A 20,720-nucleotide genomic window follows, 5' to 3' on the forward strand; every position below is an offset into this window, starting at 1 on the left:
TTGTGTGTGTGTGAAGGTCAGAGGTATAACATTTGCATCCAAATATGCTTGATCTTTCATGCAGGAAAAATGTGTTGAAATTAAGTGGCAAAATATGGAATGAAATAGCAGTGATTTATTGCACAAAACCTTCCCACCTGCCTTCAGATCATCCTTGCCTGCAGTGACATGTTATAATGGAGGGGTGTGTGTGTTTTAAATCAATCAAAAAGCTGGGACTATTTATTCGTTTCTTTTCTTTTTTTGGTAAAGAACATTCTCAAGGATGGTGGTGGTATATACACTGCAAGAAACTGTGTATCTGAAGTAAACTGCAGATTATTTTTTCACTGTCGTTCAAGGGACATAGATGCATTTTCTTTCATAAGAGCCACCGCTTTTGGTTTATTTTTAAGCAGCACTAACCTTGGGCAACATCCGTTACCGTACATAAATCAGGAAATTAACTATTTACAAACTGCCAAATCCTCTGAATTTGACCATTACATTTACATAATTTCAGTGAGCTGACACTAGCTTATTCTATCAACAGAAAGACTCTGCTGAAATGAAAATTCCTTTTTAATAGAACCTGTTACAATGGCCCTATCTATCCAGCTGTCTGACTCTTCGCTGTGTGTATCTTGATTGATTTTTGTATGTTTAGCATGAGCACTTTCCTTCTCATGCACTCATTTATAATGGCTGTAATATTTCATAAGGGACACGGGTGGCGCTGCGGGTTAAACCACAGAGCCGAGGACTTGCTGATCAGAAGGTCGGCGGTTCGAATTCCCACGACGGGGTGAGCTCCCGTTGCTCGGTCCCTGCTCCTGCCAACCTAGCAGTTCGAAAGCACGTCAAAGTGCAAGTAGATAAATAGGAACCGCTCCGGCAGGAAGGTAAATGGCGTTTCCGTGCGCTGCTCTGGTTCGCCAGAAGCGGCTTAGTCATGCTGGCCACATGACCCGGAAGCTGTATGCCGGCTCCCTTGACCAATAAAGCGAGATAAGCATCACAACCCCAGAGTCGGGCACGACTGGACCTAATGGTCAGGGGTACCTTTACTTTTATCTTTAATATTTCATAAACATTAAAAAAAACTTCCTTACACCCTCTTCACTGCAAATTCAGCTGCAGAAAGAATTACAATTAAAATTGCAAGCCAGAAGCAGTGTGGTGTAGTGGTTAGAGTGTGGGAACTGGGAGACCAGCCGTTCAGCTGGGAAGCTCACTGTGTGGCCTTGGGTCCATCACCATCCCTCAGCCCACCTACCTCACAGGATTGTTGTGAAGATCATCATCATCATTTTACTTGTATGTAAAAACCATGCGCAAGGCAGCTTACAGCAGGACAAGATTTACACAATTACAAACATAACAAAAGTAGTAATAAAAAATAAATAAAACACATCAAAAAGTACACAACCAAACTGAAACATTTCCATGTTAATTATAATAGGACCAAAAAACAATACAATATATATATATATAATAATATCAATAACAGCAATGAAAAACCCTAAACAGCGCAAGAGTCTGTTCAGTAGACTCAGGTTTTGTAGTTGGAGTCAGTCCGGGCCCTGCCCTCCCAGCCAGGTGGAGAAAGGCTTGCAAGGCAAGGAGCAGGTCGTCCAGGACTCACAGCCAAAATGGACTTTGGCCTCTTCAGCATAAAATGAGGCAGGTAGAGAAGGCTGCACATCACCATGAGCTTTATGGAGGAAAAGTGGGACGCAAATGTAGTAAATAAATAAATACATCCATGACAGATGGCCATCCAACCTAGAACCTCCAAGGAAGGAGAGTCCTGAAATGTATGTTGTTGTTCTTTAGTCGTTGAGTCAAGTCCGACTCTTCGTGACCCCATGGACCAGAGCACACCAGGCACTCCTGTCTTCCACTGCCTCCCACAGTTTGGCCAAACTCATGCTGGTAGCTTCGAGAACACCATCCAAACATCTTGTCCTCTGTTGTCCCCTTCTCCTTGTGCCTTCCATCTTTCCCAACATCAGGGTCTTTTCCAGGGAGCCTTCTCTTCTCACGAGGTGGCCAAAGTATTGGAGCCTCAGCTTCAGGACCTGTCCTTCCAGTGAGCACTCAGGGCTGATTTCCTTTAGAATGGATAGGTCTGATCTTCTTGCAGTCCAAGGGGCTCTCAAGAGTCTCCTCCAGCACCATATTTCGAAACCTGAAATGTATTGGGCTTTATAAACCTATATGTCAACTTGAAGAGGGCTCAGTAGCATACTGGCAGCAAGTGCAGTTCCTTCTATTTAATATAGGATTTAGGGGATCCCCTGGCTTTAGAGTTTGGAGCTGGAATCCTATGCACACTTTCTTGGGGCCAAACCTCAGTGAACACACAAAGAGACAGGTTTCCAAGTAAATAAGCATGCCCACAAATGGTTTATGCAGCCTCATTCATGGATAGGAATACCAGATGGCTCAAAGGCAGGACCAGAAAAGAGAAAGGAAGCAGCACGATAGCAGAGAAGCTTGGGTCAAGTGGAGAGGGAAGGGACTCAGATGAAATGAAAGAGGAAACAAGAGTTGGGAGAGGGAAGCCTCTGCTGTGGGGACCAGAATGTACTCAAAGCTGATTTATGTGAAGGAGCCAGCAAGGCGGGGACTTAAGAAGAAAATAGGCATAATGACCATAAATGATGGGAAAGAAAGATGATTTCAACAGAGGCAACCCGAGTCTCACATCCATCAATCCCTCTTGTGTGGGAGTCTGCTAGAGCAGAACTATTCAAGCTGCTGTTTTCAGCCATCAAAACTGGGAGCAGCGAGGTGCTTTCCAAGCATTTTGAACCAAGAGAAACTCCCCTCGTGTGATCTCTTTCCAAGAACATTCTACCGGATCACATTCTTCTTTCTCCTACAAGTTTCTTTGCGCTTCACTGCAGTTTCAGGTTCTTGGAGATCATTTGGCAGCGTCTGGAACAATTGCAGAGCAGGGCAGACACCAAAGGCATTGAATTTGTAGCCCACTTGGAGAACTTGGTTCTGTCTATATTCCGTGCCACTGTTTGTGGAAAGGCAAAAGAATATCGCAATTTCCTTCTGTCCTTCTTGAGATGGAAGAGACCTTACACATAATGCAAAGAACAGACTGGCATATAAAAGCTTAAAAGTTTAATGTGTTCCCAGTACACATTTACTGTGTCTAGCATCAATTTAATTTCCTAACACTGATTGAATTGGAAGGAAGATTCAGCCACATTTTTGATTTTTTTTTTATTCTGCAAAAGGTCAAAATTGTCAAGAAAAATGTATTTTGCAAGTGAAGGGGAATAAAGAAGTCGTCATGGAACAGGCAGGATGCAGGCACATTTTAATAATTTTCATGTCAGGCATTCCAAGACAGAGTGCACATGGAATGCTGTAATCTGGGCACATCTGTTAATGACAAAAGGCATTTTCCCTCGCTTGGTGCAAGAGATTTTCTTGGAACCACAAAGTTGGAAGGGACTTTGGAGGTCATCTACAGTACTTCAACGCTCTGCTCAATTCAGGATCTGCCATGCAGGATGGAAGTCCAGAATTCCTGGCAGATGGCTGTCCATCCTCTCCTTAAATCTGCCAGAGAAGAGGCCCCCAGCACTTCTTAGGGCAACCCATTCCAGTGTTGAAAAGCTCTTGCCATAAGAAAGTATTACCTAATGCTTAGCCAAAATCTGCTTCCTTGCCATTTTCACCCACTAATTCTACTCCTCCCCTCTGGAGCACTATGTGGATTTTCAGGACTGGATAAAACCCACCTAGGATGGAAGAGATATTAAGAATAAAGAGCATTCTAATCTCTTGGGAAAGGAAAAAACAGGATGATACATATTGCACTGTGCTCCTGTCTCAACCCATGAGGAAGACAGCAAGACCAGAGGTCATGCTAGTACTGTACAACTATTTTAGAGTGTGCTTGTTTTTTCATTGCAGTCCGAATTTGGATTGCTTTCCTCACCCCTGCTATGCACTTTTCTAGTGCCATTTGCTAACTGTGTGACTGGCACCTCATCTGGTATGAGCTTCAGCCTAAAGTGTTAAATAGTACCTGTTGAAGAACAGCTGGCATATTTGAACATTTACCCCTTTATAGTTGAGGCATCTCTCTCTCTGAAAAATAAATGACTCAGAATTCTCCCTGAGGAAGGTGGGGGACAATGCATAATCGTCTCTGCACACCACTGAGGGATCTTTCACTTTCCTCCCTGAAATGTCTCCCTTCCTTTTTTCTTGGGCAGGAGTAGAATAGGAGCAGGAATGCCCTCGCCGCCCCCAAGCAGAAGGAAGAAAGCTTGTTTTTATTCGTGCACAGATCCTGGCCCCCACTGATTTGTATTTATTTTTAAAATTTCTATTCCACCCTTCCTCCCACAGGCACTTTTAAATCAACCACCACCAGATTTTTATTCTTTGTGTTTTCACCTGCAGTTTTAAGAAACTAAGAAGAGACAAAAATACAGCACTTGCTTTAGGGATATAGAATTTATAGATGACATTGCATCCCTCATTTAAGGTGCCATTATGATTTTTATCTAGGAATCCCTCCATCATAAGTTCACCCTCCATTTGAAAACCTTCACACACACACACACACACCCACACCCACACCCTAATAAGAGTCTGCTGGCACCTTAAAGATTAGTAAATTTGTCGTGCCATAAGCTTTCGTGGCCTTCGGTTCACTTCCTCAAAAGTAGATTTCAAAATAGCAGTAATAGTAAAATCCGATTCAGTCCCAAAGAAAGAGTCTACAGGGGAGTCTATGAACTGGCACCTATCCGACAGGTGTAATATTCGTTTGTCTAAGGAAGATTTCACTGGCTGCTTAAACTGCAAAGAGGACTGTAGTTCTTCTTAGAGGAAGGCAGGTGGCGTAAACGTACAATGGAAACCTGTGCAAAACACCCCAAACGAAGCTAATTCTGTAGCATTCTTTCTGAACAGCTCAGCTGCGCTCCCCCCCCCCCGTGACCGACTGGGGTGACGTCAGTATGGCAGTGGAGAGTCAGGTGATGCACACTATAAGCGAAGGGAGCTGTCCGGGTGCTGAAAACAGTCCATAAACTTGCCGCGGACAGATAACGAAGACCATGCTTTAAATTGTCTCTGCACACAGGTAAGCAGACCTACTTTCTCTTTAATTGACAAACAGAATGGGAGACCAAATGCACACACTCTCTATGCATATACAGTTTCCACTGCAAGGATCAGGCGGGGTGGGAGGGGGATAGCACAGCCAGGAAAGGTCTGAAATTGCCACCTGATGCACTTCACTTAAGTGTACAAAAACACGGTTTTACTGGGCAATTTAAGAACATTTACTTTGCACCTGATAATGGATACTAAAAATAATAACAGCCAAAAGCCCTGGAAAAGGTTGATTCTACACAATTACTATGCAAACCAATTATACTATGGCAATATCCTAGAAAGGTGATTTTGGTAATTTCACGTGCTCTTAGTACATTATCAACATGTGCATGAAGCTATATGCTTCTAAAGAGCAGTAGTGAATTTAAGGAGAACTACAAAAACCAGCAAATCTCCTCTAGAAGATCACGGCTCTTTCTGATTAAAGTGAAAGTGTAAAATGTTCATGGTTAAGATGGGCTCACTGGATCTCTTCAAATGCTTTAAGGGAAGCTACTGTTGAACCATCTCCATAATGAGCAATGAGGTGGGGGTTTGATTCAGTGACAGTAGATTTGTACTCCATAAATGCAATGTGAATTACAAGCAAACTTCAGGGTTTCAAAATAAACAGTAATTGGGAATAATCCCATTGTGCCTGAATGCAATGTCAATTCACAGGAAGCAGTAAACTGGAAAATAATACAGCTGCCATGCAAAAACAGCCGAAACACCCTTTTCCTATCATTTCCTATTTATATTTAAAAATGTGTTCTATTTGGAACAAAATCATATCCTGAGGCAGCATAGAAAATATGCAATTCTTAAAAATATTAATTTTCAGTATACTCTGGTTTTCTTTTATTTGGAGCTTAAAAGTTTAAGTTTTATCAGGGAACTAGAAAAAAAAGAAGGCAATTTACAGTTAAAGTACAAAGTTTTATGGTCCAGAGTGCAAGGTAAGACAGAGTCAATGATAAGAATTCAATATTTGGAAAGAAAGCAAAAAAAGAGAGAAATGGTTCTAAGATGCTTCTCATGACTTGATAAAATTCTGGTTAAATTGCTATCTAATAGCCACCTGTGTATGTCTACTGTTGCACTGAAAAACAGCTGTAACAGAATAAAAGTATTTCCCATTCTCTTAAGGGCACTGTGAATTGCTTTCCAATCACTGTTTTCCTCTACGTCCAGTCTTGAAAATTAACAAATTATTAGGTAGCATTTGGGGGTTATTCAAAGTTCTCATTTGTGGTGCAGCTGGGAGGAAACAAGGCAATTCTGTGGAACACGGTGGTACTTCAATTACCCCAGTATGTGAAATTATTTCATACTGTGTTGCAAAAGAAGAAGAAGAAGAAGGAAAAAGAAGCTTTGACTGGCATAACAAATCCACTGTAATTTTCTACTCAGAGCAGTGGGTGTGTACAGGCATTAGGGATTTTTCCATCTCATGAATCACAGGCATATCAACAGGATATTTTACAGAGTACAAAGGCAAGGGGGAAATGAATGAACTGAAAAATATGAATTAAGCAACGACATAGGAAGTTGCCTCGTGCAGAGCCAGGCTATTGGTCCATCTATCTCAGTACTGTCTGCACTGACTGGCAGCAGCCCTCCAGGGTTTCATGGAAAAGTATATCCCATCCCTGCCTGGACACACCAGCAGATGCTGTAGCACTGAGCTATGGTTTTATGTCTAGTATAGTTTTGATTTACCTTGGATGGTTTCTTACCTGAAAGAGAGAGAAAATAATATATTAGAGATCCTATATTTCCTTCAGCCAGATTTTAACTGCATAGGGAACTTGAATAGTGCCCTTGTAGCCTGGAGAAATGATCTAAACACAGCACAGTATGCATGCATGAAAAATCTATTTCAAGTCTTTGAGAACAGTATAGGCAAAGCCTATACTCAGGGCTTAATTTGCTTATGTGTTTTCATAGAATGTATTAAGTAGCAACAGATAAACATGCCCTTTGCCAGTTCATCTCTTCACCACCGAATTCCCCCAAATCAGGGATTGGGCTGAAGGGCTTCTAGATCAGACAGCATTATTTTCATGTGGTCAGAGTGCTCTAAATCTGTTGTTTTAGAAATCAGCCCCTACTCCAGCCACAGCCTTACTATACAACATCCAATGGACGCTACTGCTTGCTTCCCACTTTCATAGACAGAAGGATAAAATGCCAAATAAGCAAAAACACCTGATCAATAATGTTATAGGTTTAGAGTTATATTTATATGCGTTGTATTATAGCCCTTATGATGTAAATGGGTGTGTGTGTGTGTGTGTGTGTGTCACCTTACTATGCACAGACTGACAGAGATGAATTCTTGTTTACCACCAACAAAATTATATACATAACCCAGCAAAAATGTTCATTCAAGGCACTGGAAATCAGTGAGCTATAGACTGCTATCCAATACCCAATTATCTAGAAGGGAGCCTCATTGAACTCATTGGGACTGATTTCTGAGCAGACATGTATAGGATTATTCTGCAAACATAAAGACACAGTAAAGGATTTTGGTCTGTTCTGATAGTCCATCAAAGATTTTTTTTTTTTAAAAAATTAAGCATCAATAAAAGCATGTACCTGGTGAAATATTATGGAGAACATTTTCCAAAGTCCAATTTAGCTTGGAAGCACATTTTCAAAAAGCAATAATCCTCCAGGTTCACACAAAACCTTTTGGAGGGGGGTTCCCTAGGTTGGGGGCCACACAGGCTCTTGGAAAGGAAAGAAAGAGGTGGTGCTGAAATAAGAAGTGAATGGGACATACCTTATCTCTCTTCCTTTCTTACCTTCTCCCTCTTTCTCCCTCTCTCCCACACCCCCCTTCATTCATCCACCATCCATTCATTGCTTCACACACATCTCACCCTTCCATTCATTTATCATCCATTCACTCACTCACTCCCCCTCCCTTGGCTTTCAGCGGGAAGGGCATACCCAAGGAGCTGGAGAGGCACATATGGCATTTAGTTTATAGGCTGCCAATCTGTGCTTTAGCCTCTCAAGCCCCCTGATGATATTGCTGCAGAAGAACCATTTTAACTGCCTCGTCGCTTCCTCTCTGTAATTCTTCCATTTGAATTCATTAAGAAATAAGAAAAAAAAAGAGAGCGACAGTCATTAATAGGAATAAACTGCAATATTTCAAACAAAAATCACCCTGCAGTTTTGGAATCCTGGTTCTATTGCTTCCACTATAGTAGTCCATTTTGAGTCGGTTCTCTTCTGCAAAGTTGTGTCATTTGAACGGAATGAATCAGCAGAACATAATGCTCTATTAAACTGTACGTGGTGAAAAGACCAACAGTTGTCAGGATCTCAGCTGAACAGAGACCTTCTCATTTCTAAAGATGGATGCAATTCTGATTTTCATATGCAGATACTTTATGAACTAATTTCTATTTTGATTAAACGACTAATCAAAGAGCTGTCTCAAACCATTAGGCAGTTTTCAAACTGGTCTGAGATAGCCAGGTACTTGCGAACCTATAAAGTTATTGTATGTACCTTTATTGGAAATGCTGCACAATAAATAGAATAGCTGAGCCCCTGCCAAAGGCTTAGAATCTATTATTAGAATATAGTTATAACTACTTTATAGGGAAATGCTTATGAAGTGCCCATGGTGCCCTTCTACCATCCCTTCCACCTCTGGAATTGGGCATGAATGAAGTATTCTGTTGTAGACAGAAAATAAGTTATGGTGTGTTCTTGGTTGTGGTGTATATTACAGTGGCCTATAATAGTTTCCCCAGTTTGCAAATGTGTCCATGAGCTCAAAAAGGTTGGTGTCCTCTAGTTTACTGAATCTTTCCCCAACCTTTTCCCCTGCAGACACTTTGAACTACACCTCCCTTCACCCCTGACCATTGTCCATGCTGGACGGGACTAAAGGGAGTTGTGGTCCAAAGTATCCGGAGGGGATATCAGATTGGAGAATATTGACTTATGGGGTGAGATCCAGTGTAGCACAAAGGCAATAGTTCATTCCCCAGGAATTCTCTTCCACACTGCAGCCTCCTGCACTCCTCAGAGTCTGCTCCAGGGACTTGTGGCACCCTCCATAGCAGGTTATGGGGGGCATATGAAGGGCTGTAGGCTGGAAATGGGAAACTAGAAGTCCCCTTGCATAAGACGATTTCTGTTGCACAAGAAGTGGTCAGCATTGGATTTTGTCCACAGCATCTGCACACACAACAGACTCCATATGGGACTTCCCCTTCTTCCTCCCCACAGCCCCTTGCACACCCTTAAGATCTTCTCCAGTGGCTTAGGGAACAACCCAGAACATACTTTAATGTGGTCACAGGGCATAGGAGAGGAATAAAAAGTCCCATTGTGCAAATGGAACTCCATGCGCAGAGTGTTGGATACAACTGCATAGCTACAGAAGTTCTATTCTAAGTTATACTCAGAGGATACCCAACTGAAATTAATAGAGCTAACTTAGCCATGTCCATTAATTTCAATGGGTCCACTTTGAATTGGCTAGCATTGAATATGGCCTATTGTGTTTAATACATCCCTAAAATCCTGATGTTTTCTAGAGATTATAGGTCAAATTTTCATTGCTATGAGCTTAGATAATGTCCAAACTTTTGTGTGTTAATTTTCATTTTTTTTATTTTATTTTAAGGGAACATTTCAAACATGGCCGATGCTAAAACCTCAAGGCTTGCTACAGTCTTGCCTCTTGCTCTGCTTTCTGCCCTGATCTGTTCTGCCAGTGCTGCTTCATTTCAACGTTACCAAAACATCCAGAAAGATCCAGACTACCTGATGAAAAACTTGCAAAGGCTTCCAAGCCCAGATATGATCAAAGCGCTGGAATACCTAGAAAACCTCAGAAAACAAGCCAGCAATGGAGAAACAAGCCCAGATGATAGCTCCTATCAAAGTGTCCCATTTGCTCTGCAGCCAAAGGAAAGCAAAGATCAGAACTACCTGTCGGACAATCTAAGAGAATCTTTATCAGAAGATGAGTCACAGTGGGCTAAGGCCATGTTGGAAGCACTAAGGCAAGGAGAAAAAGAATCAAAGGGAACCCTGAAAGAAGGTAAATTCTACCCCATGAGTTCAGATAACATCTTCCGAGATGGAATGACTGATGATTATGATGACCGCATTTGGCCTGAGACACGGCACAAACATTCTAAGATACCACATGTCTACTTAGAAGAAAATTCAAGAGACAGCCCTTATAAGCGGACAAATGAAATCGTGGAAGAGCAGTACACACCTCAAAGTCTAGCTACCTTAGAATCAGTGTTTCAGGAGCTGGGGAAGATGATGGGGCCAAGTAACCTGAAAAAGGGGAGGTTTGATGAGGAACAGAAACTCTATGCTGATGATGAAGACGATGCCTATAAAGGAAACAACCTTGCCTACGAAGATGTGGTGGGAGGAGAAGACTGGAACCCAATAGAGGAAAAAGTGGAAAGTCAAACCCAGGAAGAGATCAGAGACAGTAAGGAGCAAATTGAGAAAAATGAAGAGGAGATGGATGACGAAGCAAAAAGGTCCAGCATCCTGGAGGATGAGATGAAAAGAGAGGACAAAGATCAAGTGTCAGAGGATGTTTCACAGCTGATGGATTATTATTTGAAAAAGATGATAAGCAGCGCCGGAAATGACAACTCAAGATTCAAGCAAAATGAAGACAAAAGGGCTGCCAGATATTCCGGAAAGCAACTTGATCCTCAGGCTATTTATCAGTTAATAGAAATTTCAAGGAATTTACAAATCCCACCTGAGGACTTAATTGAGATGCTGAGAGCTGGTGATAAACAGAGTGAAAAAGAGCAAGAGCCTGAACTCCCAGAAGATGTTGATGACATCCCTGAAATTAATGTAGACAATTCAGATGTATTCAAAAATAAAATGAACTCTTTGAATGGTTACAGAAAGCAGCGACTTAATTTGATACCGGATAATCTACCAGAAGATCTCACTGTGGAAGATATCATCAATCTTTTGGGGACTGAAAATGTAGGGAGTCAGAAACCATCATATCTGGCAAATCAACTCAAGCAAGAGTTGCCAAGAGTTTCCTACATGCCTGGAAGATCTAAAGGGCACCAGTTTCCCAAAGCTGCTTGGTTAAACCATTTGGAAAGACGACAAATGGAACAGGAATCACTAAATGAAAAGGAAGAAGACTTGGCAGACTACTTAGCCAAGGTGCTAGCAAAATATCCTGAGGTTGTTAATACAGGTCAGATGAAACAAATTCCACTCGCACTTTCCTCCGAGGATGACTTGCAAGAAGATGACCAGTTTGAGCAGGCTATCAAAGAACATCTAAACCAGCTTGGAACTCAAGAGTCAGACAAGTTGACATCTCTCAGCAAAAGGCTGTCCATGGCCCAAGAGAATGACGACACACAAAACAGACCATATATGGATGAGGATATGCTAGCAAAGGTTCTAGACTATCTAAACCAGGAAAACTCTGAAAGGGGGAGGGAGCACATTACTAAAAGGGCAATGGAAAATATGTAGTTATTTCCTTATTATTTCTCTTCATTGTATTGACTTCTACCCCAGTTCTGTTGTGATTTACCTTTCTTTAACAATTTGAGGCATGTTCAGACATTACACACAGCTGCTTTATGCACATAGGAATTCTGGCACCTGCATTTTCATGAGTAATGTTACATCTGAAATGGGAGCTCATGGACCTCAGCTGTAGCTACCTCTGTGATCTCTGATAAAAGTTTTGGAACATGGTCACAGAGATTCCTAGAGATGATATCTGTGAGTTCCCAGCAAACACATTGTTTTGCTCATGCAAATGAACATGCCCAGAGGATCCCTGCAGGTGCAAAAAGTGGCCCAGTTCTGTGTCTCAACTGGTCCCAGTGGTACATGATTTGACATTGAACAGTCTGCGTAAACTCCTCTGAGCTGTTCTGTTGTTTATGGGTATCTTTCAATGTTCTAAATCTTGGTCATGTAACAAATTGCTTCAATTTTTTTAAGAAACAGATTTATGAAATTAAGTGAAACTATGTAAAACAATGACCATGGCAGATCATGACAATGGCAGAATGACAACTGCATTCTATGAGGTTTTTTAAATGAATTGAAATATTTTGTTATTGTGTGTAGTGTTTTTGTGGAGTACTGAATAAAAATAAAGCATATTATATATAATATATATATAGTTTTATTTATAAAGCTTTTTCTATTCTGTGTTTTATGGTTGATGAATAAATATTATTTCTGGACAATAGACTGTGTTTTACTTTGAGTTACTATAGAGTGCTCTGCTGGTCCCAAAAAGAAATGTGTAGCCCAGTCATGTGCATTTTTGCTTGCAAGTATGTCCCAAGTGTGTACACACAATTGCAAACAAAATTGGTAAAGGAATACTGTTTGTTAGATACGTGTCTCTGGATAAGATGGTAAAAATTTTGGAACTTTGCTCTTCTATAGCTTGAAATTCTCCCAGTAGAGGTTGGGTCATTGAAAAAGATCCAGTTCTATGAGATGTGATTGATTAACAACCTTTACTGGTCAGTGTACTTAAAGTCAGTTTTCCCATTGCTTTCCTTGGGAGTAATGCTCAGACTCTAAATACGCTGTTCAGTATCCCAAAATCAATGCAAGAGAGAACTATGGGCCCATCTAAGAACATCTGCAGAGTCTTTCCTGGCTGGCTCACTCACGTGTTAAAGAAGTTTTGAGCCTTTGGGCAACATGGCCTTTGGGATTGTAGTCGCTGACCTTGATTCAGAAGGCTCCATGACTGCAATGGGCCCTCTTTCCATTTTAATAGATGTGAGGATACATTTATCCATTTGGGCACACACATATATCTGAATCAGAATCACATAATGTATGACTGGGGAGGGAGGAGGAATAAATCAGTGGAACATATAAATAGGGTCTTTAGGACCATTTGATTCCTTGACTTAAATTCAGGCACTATAGTGAAAGGGGGGGCGGGGCGGGGAAGGTCCTGGTTCTTTAAAGAGAAATAACTAGTTTTTCAAGGATGCTGAGAAAGTGGAGGTTTCAATGAAGTCAACGGGGACTTCTTCAAAATCAGGGCACAAGTGTATTCATTTGTTGTTTAAGCATTTCTTAATGCATGCCTTTTGGGGTACAGTCTCCCCAGAAGATGAAGATCAACCAAGGGAGATCCTGTCGAATACACCTGAGTGGGAAAAGTGTGAGAATTCACACTTGTAAGGAACTGCCAAGTCTCAGGAATCAACGGCACAAGAGCACTGCTAAAGAAAAGCAAAGTGAACAAATGAGTCTTCAAGGCATGAGTCCTCAAGGAAGGGCGTTCCACAACCATTTCCAAAGGCACCATGCCTCTTCATGTTATGCAACAGAAAGGAGTGTGTACAGCAGCCTTTCCCAACCTATTGCCCCCCCCCCCGATGTTCACAAGATATGGTTCCAGGAAATGGTCTGAAAGTACACAAATCACCACCTTGCTGAAACTAAGAAGCTCTTGTGCACTGCTTTGGGCTCCATGGCTATGCACACACAATACATTTGAAGCACATTTAAAGCAACCCCAAAGGATCATGGTGACTGCAATTTATCCCTCAAAGAACGACAGTTCCCAGTACCCTTAACAAACTTTAGTTCCCGGTATTCATTGCCGTGTGTGTGTGCTTTCAATGTGGTTGACTTATTTAAGTATCTATAGACTGCACTTTCATATAAAATATCTCAAGGTGGTATGCAGACTAAAAGCATAGTATTACAATAAATAAAAAGCCCAAACAAACAAAAGCTGGTTGGCAGAGAGCCTCAAATTTGAAATGCCTGCCTGCCTGAATAATGCAGTTTTCTAAAAATGACATCTAAAAATGAGCAGGGATGCCTCCTGCCAAACCCATTGGCAAGGAGTTCCACAGGACAGGGCCTGCCACATTAAAGGCTTAGCCCCTAATAAAGGTCAGAAGAATGTCAGGGAAGCATGTGGAACCACCAGAAGTGCCCCATCAGGAGACCTCAGCTATCAAGTGAAGTATGGTATACAGCTTGTGGTGGAAGAAAGGTGGGCCAAAGATGTAATTTTAAGAACCAAGCAAATAAATGTTTTGAAACACAACTCCTGTTAGCATGCCTAACTATGCTGGGAGTAAGTCTCATTGAATTCTATGGGGCAGGACTTCCCAAATGTGAGTCTCCAGCTGTTTTTGGACTACAATTCCCATCATCCCTTTGGTCTGGCTAGCTAGGGATGATGGGAGTTGTAGTTCAAAAACAGCTGGAGACCCAAGTTTGGGAAAGACTGCTAAAGGGCATACTTCTGAGTAGAACTGCACTGTAAGACTAAGTTTCAATTCTCCCTTTATAGCTCGTAACCACATAGGGTTGTAGCTCACAAAGTTACACTCAGACATTGATTTCAGTGGGTCTGCTCTGACTCAGAAGAACATCAGCACACCTATCAAACTATTAATCATTTAATGCTCATTGGCTAACAAAGTTTCACAATGTTTTCTACAGAGTTTGTGCTGCTGCCTAAATCAATATCAGTTGGTCATCATTTTTGAAATTTTTCAGCTCAGACTCCTAAAAAACTTTTAGCAGAAGAGTTGGGTTGATTATTAGCTTGCCCTCAACATGTCATTAAAATGTCATCAAAACTGGTTAAACATACACGATGAAGTTAATGTCCTGGCTATCTCTTGGCTGATTTAGAAGCAAAGATAATTTTTTATCTCTGAGGATTCAGAGGTAGCAGGTTGGGGGGGGGGGGATACGACAAATTCCCCTCAGATTCTGTTTTTATCCATTGCGTACTTACTTGTCAAACATAAAGTACTGCACATTTAACAGGAAATAACAAAAAGGACAATGAATCCTGCATTTGCCCTAATGAAATCTAACCAGATGTCCCGATTTCTTAATGCAGCCTTGTTTAAAGAGATTTCTTATCATTTGCCCTCATCAATGGATCTCTCTAAATAAAGGCCAAGGATGTGGTGACCATTCTAGTCTCTCTTACAAGCTGGTCACCACAAGCTGGACCACTTACAAGCTTGATAGTATTCAAAAAGTGACTTGGCATAAGCCCATTAAATCTTCTATGTTAGTCAAGCCACACACCAGAGTTTTGCACCTTGCATCCTATACATTGAACCCTTTCTCCAAGAGTCACTCCTTATGCAACCAAAAATGGAGCCGCCCACATCCAAGAGGGGGGCATCAGCAAACCCTAAGGTTGGAAAAGCGACCCTATATGTCACTCTCAAAACACCTAAGTGAGGACCAAGACTGCTGAGTGTCTGTTGGGGGGTGGGACTGGAAAACCAAAGGAGAGGGGTAAGGGGAGAAAGTAAGTATTCTGAAAGAAGGCATGACTGGCTAGCTGAAACCCTGAACAGGAGCACCCACACTGCAACACTTGCTGCATGCCTGACTTGTATTTTCTGGTCTCCCAAATGTACAGTCCTGGGATATGATGCCTTACACTGGGGATAGAGCATTGGTACTACATAAAGGGAATGAAACACATTGCTCCTTTTGTGTGCAATTGTTTGGCTCTCTTCTCCTGTTGCTGTTTCTATCATTTTAAACAGGATTAGTGTGGTTTTTTTAGAATGCAGAACTCATTAGCATGGCATTCTCTCAGTTTGCTGTGATCCTTTGATTCTGCCTTGAAGCAACAGGTTGCCATGGCAGCAGGAGAAAAGCACCAAAGCCAGGGCTACATTGTTCATTGGCCACCGTGCTATGATGTAATTGCTCATGATGTCTCCAAGAAGGGCCGGAATAACCTGTGAGACTGGCTTTGATGTGTTAACCTGTTTCCACTCCCGATAAAACTGTACAGGCGGTCTCTCAGATGGGGTCTTCCTTTCAACCTCATTTCTGCCTTTAACATTGGACAGTGGACAGAACAGCGTGGTATCTCTCTCAATTCTGTGCTTCTTTGAAATGCGCCTATCAGGCATGGCTTTCCTATTAATTTTGTGGAAAACAGCCAGAACCCAGCCATACTGAGAAGGTATAAGTACGCAAACACTATTTCAGTTTCTGAAATCGATTTATATGAGAAAATGGGTGGTATCTAAGTAAGGTTCTTGATGCTGTTGTATCAGCAAAGGCATCAACTCATGGAAGAGTTTTCCTTTCCACCCAGTAGCCCCCAACACGGGGCTGGTCCAAGGACCTTTTGTTGCCTGAGGCATAGGAGCCAACTCCTAGGGACTGTGGGGTTTTTGGCCCCCACAATAAACATATTTGAGGGGGCTGGGCCCCCAGGAAGTTGATGGGTATTCCCATTCAAATGGTGTGTGTGCACTGTGTTGATTATGCAGGGCTGGACTTACCTGGGCCCCCACAATATTTTATTCAAGTTGGCACCCCTGGCCTGAGGCAAATATGCTACCAATGCTTCCACCATCAGCAGCACAGATCCTGATAGATGCCTTGGTGGGGTGATAGGAGCATACTGCTCAAGACAGGTTGCCTCAAGTTGCCTCATTGGTGCACCAGCCATGCTAGGGTAGCAAGCAAGCAAGCTTTGGGGCCGCAGGGCAAACCACAAGACACACCTTTCCGCCACTTTCCACCCCTCAAAATTTTCCATCCAGCCCCCCTTGAAAATCTGTTCAAGAATGTTGGCTGAGGAATCGCCAAAAATTGCCCCCCTCTTCCATGAGCAGACACCTCCTACTGCAGGGAGAGCCATTACGCTTGTGCAAGGACACCAGCTGGGTAATACTCCAACCTTAGTTCCCTGCTATAAACAAAACACCTTTAATTTTGCAGATGTACTTTTAATCCAACTCTATGTGCAAAATCTTTTAGTTCAACGAATTACTAAAAAAAAAATTGTCCAGCACATTTTCCTGGGTCATGGAGTTCTGCAACTGAACAGGACTTCTTTCAGTCCTACTGTCTGTCTTACATTCCTTCTCTATTTGATGGGCTGTGGGTTCGAAGTCTAGTTTAGAGATAAAGAACCATAAGGAGAGCCGGGGCCTTAAACCTGCCATCAGGTTTGCCCTGCAAAGGGAGCAGGAACACAGATACCTGTTCACACAGTATTTCCCACTATGATGAAATGTACTGTTTTTCTATTTAAGCGATAGCAATTATTTCTAAATTTTCAGTTATGCATATAAATTAGTATGTGCAAATTTTATGCAAACCCAAGTCCTTTTTTTTTTTGAGGGGGTGATGCACTTCCTCCTTTTTGGCAATGTGTAAATGGCCACCATATTCCAGGGTTCTGCTCTGAATCAAGTTTCAGAAATCCAGAAACAATTCTAGCATTGCTAGCACCAAGCTGGAGCACCCATCTGAAACTTAGAATTATTTTGCTTCTTTCAAAATACTCAGGGGCCTGGAACTTCTGCGCCCAAATCCTGTCTTGATGGTACCTTGGACTCCATGTTATGTGGCAAATTTCTGATTAGTTGTCTCAACTGTTTGCTGCTGCTGCTGTTTTTTTGGTTGGTTGGTTGGTTTTACAGAAATATAGCTGTGGGGAGATGTCAATTTTGGGAGAATGGTATTTTTCCGAGCAAATTTGCTTTCCATGTTGCTAATTGAAAATGGTAAGTGGGGAGTGAGGGGAGTAATTTAACATTGCCTTTTGCTGCTATTGAATCAGTAACTCCCTGTAGTTGCATCCAGAAGAAAAAGCACAAGGGAAACTTTGAACAGAATGGGTTACAAAGTTAGATTATAAATTTCACAAAAAAATAGAATGCTACTGTTACAATGAATCAATTCTGATTTTTTTGTTTTTGTTTAAGGACGTACACTGTAGTCTAGTGTGGGTAATGGTTTGGCATATTGGCACTGGGAATACCTTGTAAATTAAGGGGAAACCCCTATAGCACATATGGATTTATTGTCACTGCACTTCTTGATTGCATTCAGAAGCTATTTTAAAAATAAGATCAGAATGGAACCTGATTTACCGTGGGGCATTAAATGGGCCAGACTTTATCTGAAGAAGCACACTTGGCCCCCAGTTTCACTGAATCCCTCCTTTGCTTTGACTGGCTCTTTTACTGCAAGATAAGTGAACCAAGAGGGAAAGTCTCAGCAAAAGCCTTTAAATATGACAAAGAAGAATTATACCTCCTGTCCCTGTCATTGCTGGGTCAGGCAAGGCAACTGAGCTGTTCTGGTATTCATTGGAACCATATACCTGTTGTTGTAGTCCCCAGGCGAAGGAAAGCTGTCATCGTTGTTAGGAACTTGATGGATGCCATCTCCCATAATTACAATGTCTCTTCCAGACAAATGAAGCTAGAACTGCAAGGAACCATAGAGGAATATCCTTATAAGCAAAGCTGTGTGTGTTTGTGTGTGCATGCGTGCACATGTACATGAGTTGTGTGTGCATATGTGAGTGTGTGCGTGCACAATAGCTGCATTCATTGATTGCTGTCTTTGAAAGTGATTGATTGATTGATTGATTGGTTGGTTGGTTGCAAGTCACTTTGGTTTGCCTTGGGCAAGATAAAGTGACTAACAAATTTAAAAAAACAGTAATAATAATAATAATAAGGATTAGCTACCACCTTTCTGTATTTTTTTCACAGTTTACAAAGAAGCATCTAAGCCTTAAATGACAATTGGAGTACTTCTCCATGCATAGATTTTCCATTGTTCCAGTCTGCGTGCCATGCCTCTATTCCCTGAAAGATACTGCTATAGGTTTGTAGATGCTAGAATTTAATTGAGGCTTGGAGTATTAAAATCAGGAATAGCCAAACTCATGTGTATTTAGGATAGATCCATGTGTGTATTTGAGTTGTGTACTAGATGTTCCTAATCCTTTAATTAGTATGTGTGAAGTCCACTTTGTGTAATTAAGTCCACTTCCTAACCTGTTTGTTAGGCACCTCGCTAATCCCTTGAAATTAACATGTGTTAGAAAGTAATGTAGTCAGACTAATTGCCCTTTGAGATTTTAGCCTGGTGTAATGGATCATGAGAGCTGGGGTATGGAAGTGAGAGCTGGACCATAAAGAAGAATTGATGCTTTTGAATTATGGTGCTGGAGGAGACTCTTGAGAGTCCCATGGACTGCAAGAAGATCAAACCTATCCATTCTTAAGGAAATCAGCCCTGAATGCTCACTGGAAGGACAGATCATGAAGCTGAGGCTCCAATACTTTGGCCACCTCATGAGAAGAGAAGACTCCCTGGAAAAGACCCTGATGTTGGGAAAGATAGAGGGGAAGGGGACGACAGAGGATGAGATGGTTGGATAGTGTTCTTGAAGCTACAAACATGAGCCTGACCAAACTGCGGGAGGCAGTGGAAGACAGGAGTGCCTGGCGTGCTCTGGTCCATGGTGTCACAAAGAGTCGGACATGACTAAACGACCAAACAACAACAAGTGGATTGTTCATAAAGCAAGAGGATCAATGGGAGTGTGGCCTCTGCCTGTGTTAAATTTCAGAAAGCAGGACTCTCTCAGAACGCTGATGCACTGAACCCATCCATGGCAGGCTCAGGTTGCATATATGTGTAAATAAACCATATTTCATAATGGCATCCCAGTCTTTGTGTTTCTCATGGTCCAAAAGGAACCACAAACCCAGTACCTGGAGGTCCCTGGAATCTCACTCGGCTGTGGAGATTGAAGGTGGCATGTAGCAGCAAATTATTCATTTTCTATTTCCTCACCTTCTTTCTCTATGCTTCGCCCTTGAAACCTCCATATCTTGAGGTCAGCTAAGACTCTGCAAAGGTCATTTTGACCTGAAAAGTATCTGTGGACAGAAACATGCCTTTTATGCAGAACAAATAAGCAGAACACACAAGAATTGTATACTCTTTTTTTAATGAGTTACCAAGTCCTGTAGCATCATGACCTCTGCTTCTCATTAATCCCAGTAAATGTGCTGTTCATCACCAAAGAAGCCACAGGCATCTTCTACTAATACCCACCAGTGCATCTAGTTGGACGTGAATCGTGCAGCCCGTGATCACTCCTAAAAACTAATATAATTTTCTAATTGGGCATAATCAAATTAATCATCATGTAAGCATTCAGTATAAGGATAACCTACACTATACTATGTTGCATCATCCTTTGGATGGTACTCTGAGAGTGCAATGAAAAGTCACTCCTGAATTTCAGTTTTCTACAATGGCACCTCAGCCATACATCCCTAAGCAGGCAGACACGTAGTTATTTCAGGAGCTTTCCCTCTTCCAAATTTATAAAGACAGGTGCCCTCCTGTCCAGCAGGAATCACAGAGAAGGAGGTGCCAATTCACAACTTGTGAAAGTTCTGCAAGTAGTTTTAATTAAACTTATGAGTCTTGACAATGCTTTATTTCCAAAGGGAGCCAGTTTATATGCACCCAGTCACTTCAAACTGTGCAAAATTAATATCTGCAATATGTTAGTCTGTCCGTTAAAAATAGTTAAAACTCCCAACCCAGCTCTCTGTGAAAGGGGAACTTTAAGAGAGAGGAGAGGATTAGAGAGGAAGGGGTGTGGTTGTGAGTCTGACAGCTCTAGCTTCCAACCAAGGAGTATCAGGGAAGGAGAAGCAGAACTATCCTTTTGACTTCTAATCATTCTGCTTTGGGGAGGGATGTCAGAAGGACTTCTCAGCAGGTGT

At 41.8% G+C, this 20,720-nt stretch overlaps 1 protein-coding gene across 1 annotated transcript; it reads left to right on the forward strand.

The window, feature by feature from the left end:
- The first annotated feature begins 4,948 nt into the window (after positions 1-4,948).
- On the forward strand, positions 4,949-12,297 carry SCG2 (secretogranin II). The gene is made up of 2 exons (XM_028731067.2): positions 4,949-5,104; positions 9,779-12,297. Exon 2 carries the CDS (start codon positions 9,793-9,795, stop codon positions 11,641-11,643), a length of 1,851 nt encoding a protein of 616 aa, XP_028586900.2. The 5' UTR covers positions 4,949-5,104; positions 9,779-9,792; the 3' UTR covers positions 11,644-12,297.
- Positions 12,298-20,720: the final 8,423 nt, after the last annotated feature.

Source organism: Podarcis muralis, chromosome 6 (genome assembly GCF_964188315.1).
Source record: "Podarcis muralis chromosome 6, rPodMur119.hap1.1, whole genome shotgun sequence".
In the NCBI taxonomy this organism is placed as follows: Eukaryota; Metazoa; Chordata; class Lepidosauria; order Squamata; family Lacertidae; genus Podarcis; species Podarcis muralis.